At 36.9% G+C, this 10,626-nt stretch overlaps 2 protein-coding genes and 1 long non-coding RNA gene across 4 annotated transcripts in view; 2 read left to right on the top strand and 1 right to left on the bottom strand.

The window, feature by feature from the left end:
* LOC134826149 (DNA topoisomerase I, mitochondrial-like) overlaps positions 1–10,626 on the bottom strand; it is a 98,568-nt gene that overhangs the window by 30,996 nt on the left and 56,946 nt on the right. The gene's annotated exons all lie outside the window — the stretch shown is intronic.
* On the top strand, positions 1,764–7,679 carry LOC134821715 (RUN and FYVE domain-containing protein 1-like). Of its 2 annotated transcripts, XR_010161039.1 has the most exons (15): positions 1,786–2,069; positions 2,295–2,434; positions 2,550–2,651; positions 2,790–2,919; positions 3,121–3,269; positions 3,899–3,968; positions 4,175–4,276; positions 4,425–4,580; positions 4,689–4,817; positions 4,972–5,069; positions 5,367–5,453; positions 5,974–6,166; positions 6,347–6,505; positions 6,767–7,130; positions 7,162–7,679. XR_010161039.1 is itself a non-coding variant. In XM_063832451.1 (14 exons), the coding sequence occupies exons 1-14, from the start codon at positions 1,887–1,889 to the stop codon at positions 6,908–6,910; spliced, it is 1,842 nt and encodes a 613-aa protein (XP_063688521.1). In that variant the 5' UTR covers positions 1,764–1,886; the 3' UTR covers positions 6,911–7,679. The 2 variants fall into 2 exon arrangements, 1 of the variants encoding a protein (XP_063688521.1); XM_063832451.1 differs by having other exon boundaries at positions 1,764–2,069; positions 6,767–7,679.
* LOC134821724 (uncharacterized) lies at positions 7,855–9,675 on the top strand. The gene is made up of 6 exons (XR_010161040.1): positions 7,855–8,021; positions 8,185–8,222; positions 8,465–8,551; positions 8,710–8,806; positions 8,972–9,130; positions 9,391–9,675. It is a non-coding gene; the product is annotated as an uncharacterized LOC134821724 (long non-coding RNA).

A 10,626-nucleotide genomic window follows, 5' to 3' on the forward strand; every position in this document is an offset into this window, starting at 1 on the left:
TTAAATTTAAGGATGCATGTAGTATGAACAACAAACAAAATGAAGTCACAAATTGTATTACTATTCACTATTGTAATTGTATACTGAGCGGCGCTGATCAGCCTGCACTGTCATTCCGCCTAATTTCTATGTTTATTATAGCCTGGGGTCCTCAGGTAAAAATGTCGCTCCTACTTAATCGCTTGACGAATGTTACTCGTCTTAATTTCTTCGAAGTAGCGCACGCCGCTTTCTTCTCGAAATGGCAAGTGCTACGAAGTAGCGCGCGCCTGGCCAGACCATTAACAATGGTCAACTGTCAACTAAATCGCTCGCCCAAATTTTACGAAAATTCTTTTGAAAAGGCTCTTTGGGTATGAATGATGAAAGTAATCTAAATCGGTGTATTTTCGGACAATGATTCCGAATCACCCCCATGACGTAGGGTTAAAATGCTACCTGGAGAGATATGGGCAAAAAACCGTTCGCGCGTTTTGTGTTTTGGTCACGTGACAGGCTAGTAAAATACGAATTCGATTGTTTATAGGACAGAGGACTCTGGTTAGGGTTAGGGTTGTGGTAAGAGTTATTGTTAGCTTCGGGGTTATGGTTAGGGTTGGGATTAGGGTTTATGTTAAACCGTTTTGTACGGCTGCAAAACCATAAAAACCAAAGTCACGTTAAATTTTTGGGCGAGTGAATTAGTAAGAGCCCCCAATTTCACAACATTAATAAAATATGTACAGTACTGAGCACATGTATTTCAAGGATTTCAAGGATTTCAAGGATTTCAAGGATTTCAAGGATTTCAAAGGATTTCAAAATAAAATGATCATTACAATAAACATTGTGTCGGATCATGTATAACCTATTTTAATCGCCACCCAGAGTTCAAGTTCTGCATGTGTGCAGTAAATGTACTTTTTTGGTCATGGTACCAGATATTGGATATGGAATGCGAAATTTATCAAAGCAAATCCGATCACAACGTCTTACGTCAACTTCAAGCGCCAAATTTTTAATTTGAAATTTAATTGACAAATTATAGCACGTCTTACTGGGCGGCGCTCAGCCTGTCATTCCGCCGAATCTCTATTATGTTTATGAACATAATAGCCTGAGGTCCCCAGGTAGAGCACGTCGTGATCCCCTATCTCAACCCCCGTCCCCCATTATCATACGGGCGCAGTTTATATCTCCGCCAAAAGCACACTCCCCAAATTGCGCGCATTGCTGTAACTTCTTTCAAACTTCATTGTTCATGAATCGAGGAAAATTATTTTGCAATGTATTCAGAGTCAATATTAATAATATATGCACTTATACAAATTACTTGAAATACTTTTGAAAGAGAATAACAAGCTCAAAACGCTACTGACGTATTTCTCCATAAAAAGCACAATAGTGTGAAATGCTTTTGTCGAGGTGCCTATAGCTCAAAAGTGATCTTAAACGATTCCCCGTTTAATTTTGGTAGAAGAACGCCAACTTAGTGCACAACCAAAAAAGTTATAGACATATTTCATATATTCATTATATATTTCATATATATTTCATACGTATCAAATTGAATGTGCCTTTGGCGGAAATATAACGTGCGCCTTGTCATATAATACGTTGTATGACCCGCCGCACACTCGTGCGCGACGGGCCATACAACGTATTATGACGTATATAATATGACAATGTATAAGCCATTTAATTACATAACAAGTAATAACAAATAACAAGTTTTATTATAGTTTACAGTTTTGTTACATTCGCGCCGCGCAAATAGCCAAAATGTCATCCTTAAAATTGCTTCAAAAATCGAGCGCGTATTATTATTCACGTTTTCAAAACATTGGCTTCTCACGATATTGCCAATTATTTTGTAGTACCCTCATTCACGTTCACAAGTCATATGGATGGACATGCAGAAGAATGTCGATGGATCAGACGCAGACAAGTACTATATTATTGAGCAGAAGAATCTTGTGCAGCTCCTTAAACTTAGTATCAAGAATTTCATAGATTTTGCCTTATCGTTAACTTCTGGCTTGGAGGAGGAGGAAGGAAACCTTTATCAACTCTTCGTTGTATTAGAACAGGTATGTTAATTTATCTGTGTACTGCACTCTATGACTAAAGAGTCACATCGACAAAATAGTGAAAGCTTTACCTTGCCGGTATCCGGGGTAGATGTATTTGCTATTCTTGTAACCTTCGGATTCTTGACGCACGAGTCATCGTTTTTGGCGAAACTAAAATAGAACTTTGGTCCACGCTCAGTTATTTGATTAAACGACTTGTAGAATGAAACGTATACTTCCCAGATTTTGAAGCACGGCCTAAAAGAGAAGAATGGACTCTTCATCGCTAGAACAGACTTCTTCAACGTTATTCAGATAGTATCCAAAGATTTAGAATGGACCAAGGATTTGTTAGAGAGTATCACCAATATGTCCTTTCTCAGGTAAGGATTTTAACCAGTTATAAAGAGTCATATATTATACTATTTTGTCATACAGTCCATCTTTCATATTTTATCGTAAATCGTAAATTAATATTTAACAATGCAATTGTTTCAGGACCTTCACAGGTCGGGGAAGGGCATTTTTGAGACTGACAATGATGCAAAAAAAGACGCACATAATGTTTGCAGAGATTTCAAACAACCTTGATAAAGTACGGTATGTCCATTCAATCAGCTGAATACCTTTCCAATGTCTTTATCTTGTTTATAGGCAAAAATGAACCACAACAACAAGAATCAGATTATAGATTTAAAGGTTCATTCAGACTTCAGTAACATTTAAATACCATAACAGGGCACTATATCATCCTCACGCTCTTCTGCTGGCTGAAGAAGCTCACATAATATCTGGTCTTCTTGTTGGTTTAAATGTGATAGACTGTAATCTCTGTTTGAGAGATAGAGATCTCGACAGTCTTCCTCAGGTTAGATTGCTCACAATACTGTTCGCTTCCAATAATAACTTGTGCTAGAACCAACCTGGACACTTCGGTCGAAAAGGAAGTATTCACTCTTATAAAAACTAAAATCAAGTAACAAAACATGGGTTAGTCATCCCATTATTTGCTTTGGCTCTTGATTCGCTTGTTTTATCAGATTTAATGATCCCCTAAAATGTATAACAGGTAGTACAACTGTCCCGGTATCTGAAAGATGGTAACTATCTGGACACCCCAACACCTCCACCCTCCCCTCTACTTGACACTCACAAGCAGGATTATCAGAATATTCTAGAGCAAAAGAGTTACGTCGAGGAAATCAATGAGAAACTCAGGTCAGTCGAATTTTTTCCTTTTCACCCTTTTGAAAAAAGGCAATAGTGAAAGGTTACAAATGGACGTTTTTGCAGAAAAACGTGGATTTTGGAGATAGCGGTAGGTGGGTCAAATATATGTCGTGTTCCTTACTTGCTTGCTTCCGTTCGTTACCATGTCAACTTGCCGCGCGCACGCGCACGGGGATTGCTTGCGGAGATGTGGTGTATAGCTAGTCTGTGGTCAATGAATGCGCGGCACGAGCGTATTTTAATGTATACTAGTAATGTATAGTATTTTGTAATAAGCCCAACTTGAATGTGGCACGCGTAGTCTATACTGATGTTTCAATATTATTATTATAAGGTGAGCTGATTAGAGCTTATATTAATAGTTATAGTGAAATGGAAATCTAGCGTCCGCCAAAACGAAACAACGGTGAACGGGCGCAATTCTTGTTACGGCTTACAATATGCAGCAACTTAAATAAATTAGGATTGATTACAAATATTGTGCATAAGTTTTTGCTTACACTCGTTCGGCGATTAGCCCAAATTTACCTGATTACTTCGTCAAGAATCCTAATGAACCAGGATTTTATTATAAAAACTTCTAGCCCTTAGTATATACTGAATACCGCATTACATAGGATGGATTTTCTTGTGGTCGATAAGAAGAGCAAGATGTTTCAGCAGGATAACGACATGCTCATGAAAGAGGTAGTTTGATTTTTCAGCTATTCTGTTGTTTGAACTTGAAAGTTGACACCACAATGTATTGATAAATATTGTACGTTGAACTGTATTATGTACACAGATAAAGATGGAATTGTAATATGAGAGGTATGGAACTTGCAGCTGAATAATTCATATCACATACAGACTATGTGACCTCCAGCGGTGATTATTAATGTCGCAACCCCCAGGTTCAAAATATGAAGTCAAGAATCGAGGAGCTAACTTCTGAGCGAGATTGTATGAGACAGAAAATGGATACAAGTGAAAATACTTATCAAAGAAGAATGGAGGTAAGTTATCATTCAAAATACTTAAAACATTGGATTAAATGTATTAGCTTGCTTGCTGTTAACTCTATCCATTATTATAGATTTTAACGATATGTAAATTAATCAAACAATGAATAATATAATATAAATAACAGTGTCTCGTTGTCAGGTAGAAAAGGCTGACATTGCTGTAGAGCGAGAAACATACGAAGCCTCAAGACAGGGTCTGAATGAGCTTTACTTGCTTGCAAAGGAGGAGTTAGTGAAAACTAACAACAAGGTCACTGATTTAGAGAGAGATATTGAAATAGAGAGACGCATCAAGGTCAGTCTTTAAAGTTGTTCAGTCTGACTTTGGTACTTTAATCTTTTCTTGTACTTTTAATATTCAAAATGTTTTTCCAACTTTTTGATTTGATATTTCAAACTTTAGAGTGATTTGGAGAAGGCTAATGGGTTGTTAGACAAGGAGTTGTTAGATAAGGAGGACACGATAGAGGCACTGCGTAAACAGTGCTCTGATGTTAAGAAACTTAACCTCAGTATGCTTAATAAAGTTCAGGTATGATACATGTCAAGCTCTGTTGTATTGAACTACTAACATGAAACTTCATGCTCCATAATATTTATTCTCTATACTTAAACTCTTCTCTTAATTTAACCAATTTGCACAGTACACTACCTTAAATTTCCAAGTTAGATTCCTACTCTCTCAGGAATCAGACAAGAAGTTGGCAGAAAGGAATGTTTCACTGAAGGACATGGAGTCGCGAACCCACCAGTCCTCGTCGGAGATGACTGATCTTGTTAACAGGTATATTCCGCGAAGTGTTCATCAGAAGGTTCCAGCCCACATCTATCATTTAGTTACGATCACGTATTTATCTTGCTTGGACATGTGTAATTCAATAAGTCGTAAGTTTCCTTCTCTGTTATTTCAGAATAAATTTGCTGAAAAAACACGAAAAATTATAGAAATCTAATTTGATTTATTCACTCATAGCCATGGCATATAATGTCCCTGTTATAATATAAGTTCGAACTTCAAAAACGCTGTTCTAGCATTCGGTAATTTAATTTTTCAATGGTTTGAATTATCATTGCTCTTTAGAACCAAGGAACTAGATATAGAAAATCAAGATCTCAAGAAAGAGCTTGACGATTACAAAAAGAAGTGCTACGAGATGGAAACGACATTGTAAGTTGCTATTCATTTACAGCCTTTTGCTGTTGTATCAAGTCAACTCATGTCGTAGCCCACATCCAGAAAGACGGCAGATTGGCAGATAATTTGCGAGGAAACTTTGGATTTTGGAGGAATTTTTTTGCCAAAGAGGAAATGTATAGAAGACCTGACCTTTTTTAGGGTACAGGTAAAGTTTTAGGGGGGGAGGGGGTTACATTGAACTGTGAGGAAATTTAAAACTTTCTGGATGCGGGACTCATAGACAAATGATCTATACATAATAAACATATATTTATATGTATAAGACATTATAAATAATTAACATCCAAGTTCTCTTTACCTTAAAATATTACCGTTCACGATACGATGTTGCTTTGTAAAGTAGCCATTATTATGACGTGACCGCTATTGTCCTGTTTTAAACTGTTAGTTATCTTCTGAACAGCTACACACAGCTACACACAGCTACACACACACACACACACACACACACACACACATCTGAACCCTAACAAAAGGTTGCACACTACAGGGATACAGCAGTTACGGGGTGCAGTGTTGAGAAGGAATGGAGGGAGAACCTCCAGAAACAAAATGTAACAAACAGGGAGGATATAGCGAGATTGCGTACGGAGGTGACCCACGTGACCGAGTTGAAGAGTGCTCTGAAACAGTTACAGAGGGAAAATGATGATCTGAGACGCAGCTGTTCTGAACAGGAACAGGTCAGTGAGCTTGCTTGGTTACGTTGTTATCTCATAGTAATAGGGCCAGGAATTGAACGGTCATTTATTCTTCGAGAATGTGACTTGAAGTTGAAAAGGAATTAATGGGAAACACGGTACATTGTAAGTCGTAAGATCAGATGAATTAATATTCAGTGAGTAATTTATATCATTACGTAGGCGCTGGTAGAATTAGGAGACCACCTAAGCAAATCGAAAGTTAAAGCGGAAGAACTTAAACACGATGTTGAGATGACTAAAGAGAACAAATGGGTGTCTGACAAAGAACAAGTCAGCTGTCAGCAGTGCAAGAAAAACTTCAGCGTTTCTAGGCGACGGGTAAGATACAATATTATATTATGTAGATTATGTTTGTATACTAAGATTTACCTTAAAATAGTGAACAAGAAAATCTAGCAAGATCTTCTGTATCATTTATCAACACTCAGAATTTCAGACTTTCTCAATCCCAAATATTTCACAGGCCACCAGCCACCTATTGGTATCCGAGAATTGTGTCTTTTAAATTTAATCTAAAAAGATTTGATAATAAATTGAGGTATATTAACCACGTCTCACTCTAACTTGAGAATCTCACAGCACCACTGTCGTAACTGTGGAGGTATATTCTGTCACCAGTGTTCTGACAACACCATGCCCCTCCCCTCCTCCTCCCGTCCTCTCAGAGTCTGTGACAGTTGTGCGGATCTGCTGTTACAACGCAGCGTCGTCCTCGCCACTTAGACAAATGCTTGTTAGAATTAGGCTACAGGGTTTAATGTGCAGTGTTTGTATTATCTTCAGGGAACAGTTGGATGGTTTGCTTGTGAGAAAATAGTATAGGATTTCTTGTTGAAGGACGAAGCTTCAAGCTGCCAGTTTCTTGAGATTTTGAAAGTGTGAAGATGGTTTGTTAATTTTGATTAACATAAATCTGGGTCGAGCGCTGTTTACAATAGAATATGTAATGTTGTGTGTTGCTCTGGTTACAATAGAATATGTAATGTGTTGCAGCTGGTATTGTACACTTGATTTACTGATATTTTTACTTTTCAATTTTAATTATTTTTGGGGTTGATTTTCCTAAATCTAAACGTATTAACTGTGTTAAATGATTAATGCGTGGCGTGTTGTGTTTATGCTATCCATCCATGCATAGCTTAAATCAATCTTGTGTTTTATAAGAAAGTAGAAATAATAACTGGGCACATTGTTTTCTTACCTAACTATGCAGTATGCATTTAGTAGACGTGCATTAATAAAAATACCACAATTTGTTGTAAAATTTACCATATTAGTTATTAGGGTCTTAGTATATATTGTATAACCTTTATTTGTTACGTAGCATAATTTAGGTTAAGCAGTACACAACTTGTATCAATTAAATGTTTCACTTTGTAAACTGGTACTGAACTAAAGAAGAGTTAAATTAATGACTTTTGATTTTGTATATATAGTGTTTTGATGTGGAATTGTCAAATATACAGTATATAGATTGTTTTGAATGTCTGAACTCACTTTACTCATAGATTGGAATTTTGATCAGAATAATTCCGAACATAATTTGATCGATTATGTTGAAGTAATATATAATAAGTTAATGTTATAGTTGGAATGGTTGATATAAATTGGGATATTCCATAATAGTATGATCAGTCAATGTCTGTCGCTTAATGATAATTAGTTTTATATAGCATGCAAGGTGTATTCGACCTGGACGTGATAGGTAAAGAGGATCTAGTCAGCGCAAACAGCAAAATAACTGAGCTGCAGAAAAATGTTGAGGCAGAAAGAAAGATAAGGGTTAGAAAAATGTCATGTCAACGAGATCAGATGACCAATACCATCGTAAAATGTAAATAGTTGCTTGGTGTGGTTGATTTTGTTTGAAGAAATTTCGTCAGATTTTCGATAAAAGAATAAAGATTAACATCTTCAAATCACAGTTTTTTTAAATTCATCGTTTTTTGTGAATGGTTGACTGATTTACTAATTATAATTATTGTTTTTAATTTCAGATTGATGTGGAAACAACGAACAGTTCACTAGTCTTCAAGTTAGTATGTCGTAAAAATAACAGCTCTTCTTATCCCGTAAGTTATCTAAGTTACCCAAGTTAAGTGTTTGCACAATAACTGGTTTGACGGTATATTCGCCGCCATTCCTTCCTGTAGCGATCAACCAAATCCTCGAATCAACGTCGCGTGTCAAAAAATATAGCTCACCTCCCCCAATAATAATATGAAAATATCTCGACTGTTTAATGATCAAATTTTAATGGCTCATATTATCTCTAAGGACTGAAGAGTTGGTATTTGAGAACGAGAATTTGAAGGAGGAGCTAGAAGAAAACAAAAGCAAATGCCAAGAAACTTACAGTTACTTGTAAGTGCATCTATTTTAGATAATTTCCTTGTTATTCATAAACTTACATGTATAGACTATATAATGTAGTTCGTATAAACAGGAAAAAGGCGACATTTTACGTTGTTCTCTTGTCTGACAAGGTCACAGGGATTAATATATTGAATTTTACTCGACAGGGAGGAGATAGCGAGGTTGCGTGCAGAGGTGAGTGCTATGAAACAGTTACAGAGGGAAAATTATGATCTGCGACGCAAGTGTTCTGAACAGGAACAGGTCAGGGTCGGGAGCGTCAATTATTTTCCGAGATTGTAAATTGAAAAAGAGTTCACCGGACTGCATTTATTTAAATTAGGAGCACTTAAATGAAAAACATGGTATATTGTAAGATCAGATGAATTCATATTCACGATAGATCCAGTAATTAATATCATTACTTAGGCGCTGGTAGAATTAGGAGACCACCTAAGCAAATCGAAAGTTAAAGCGGAAGAACTTAAACACCATGTTGAGATGACTATAGAGAACAAATGGGTGTCTGACAAAGATCAAGTCAGCTGTCAGCAGTGCCATGAAAACTTCAGTGTTTCTAGGCGACGGGTAAGTACAATTTAATATTATGTAGATTATGTTTGTATACTAAGATTTACCTTAAAATAGCGAACAAGAAAATCTAGCAAGATCTTCTGTATCATTTATCAACACTCAGAATTTCAGACTTTCTCAATCTCAAATATTTCACAGGCCACCAGCCACCTATTGGTATCCGAGAATTGTGTCTTTTAAATTTAATCTAAAAAGATTAGATAATAAATTGAGGTATATTAACCACGTCTGACTCTAACTTGAGAATCTCACAGCACCACTGTCGTAACTGTGGAGGTATATTCTGTCACCAGTGTTCTGACAACACCATGCCCCTCCCCTCCTCCTCCCGTCCTCTCAGAGTCTGTGACAATTGTGCGGATCTGCTGTTACAACGCAGCGTCGTCCTCGCCACTTATGTGGTTTTGCCAATACCATGACTAGGCTACAGGGTTAGATGTGCCTGTGTAAATTAAATGTTTCACTTTGTAAACTGGTACTGGAGTCTGGACTAAAGAAGAGCTTGAGTAACGACTTTTGATTTTGTATATTATAGTTTCTTGGTGTGGAATTGTGAAATATACAGCAATATACAGCATATATACAGCATCCCACATCCAGAAAGCTCGCGAATTTTCGACTTTTGCAATGTCGGCTAGTACGGCGAGTAGAGCAAGACAGTTCTTAAGCATTTGAAGCTATGAAAATTCTTTGACGATTTCGCCCACGCAGAAGACCTACAAGCAATTTGGCAATAGAGATCATTTTCAAACACAGTTTCAAGAACGATTCAAAGAACTGTTAGTTTTTTCCTCTTCGATTCGTCAACAATTTTGGATTGTTTTTTGAAAATTTCCTCTTTACTCCAGATTATCTGCCGATCTGCTATGTTTCTGGATGTGGGTAGTACAGCATATAGATTGGTTTAACAGTTTGAATTCGCTTGGGCTTTATTTCGATTGCATGTATTCTGGATTTAATTCTATTGTTAATGTTGTTAGGACTAACTTTAGAATGACCATGTTTAAGTGTGAAAAAGCTTCCTAGTTCATGCAACGAACAGAGTGAATAAAAATGAATATTCTCCTGAAATTGCCTGGATTGAGCGAGCATGGGCAGTAATGGCGTTTGTGAACATGCTGGAGCCACCATTTCGAGAATCCAGCTCAAGCCAGGCAATTTCAGAAAAACATTAATTCATGTTCATTCTGTTCATTGCATAAACCGGGAAGCGTTTTCGCACCTCTAGATGGCCAATAACGTTAGTCCTGTTATCTAAGTTCAGCCTACAAACAATTTACACCTAAAATCCTGTCAAATCTCCTGTATCAATTTGTACCCAAAACTCCGATTTATGTTATGAATTGGATTGCGCGAAAACTTTGAAATTGTTGCAACCCAAAGTTGTTATCTCCAAAGTGCGCGCGACCGACTCCCCAGTACATAATATGTACAGTGTACAATGTTTTCATTCTTCACATCATGTGCATTGGCCATTGTGCAACTGATTT

Source organism: Bolinopsis microptera, chromosome 1 (genome assembly GCF_026151205.1).
Source record: "Bolinopsis microptera isolate Bmic1 chromosome 1, MBARI_Bmic_1.0, whole genome shotgun sequence".
In the NCBI taxonomy this organism is placed as follows: Eukaryota; Metazoa; Ctenophora; class Tentaculata; order Lobata; family Bolinopsidae; genus Bolinopsis; species Bolinopsis microptera.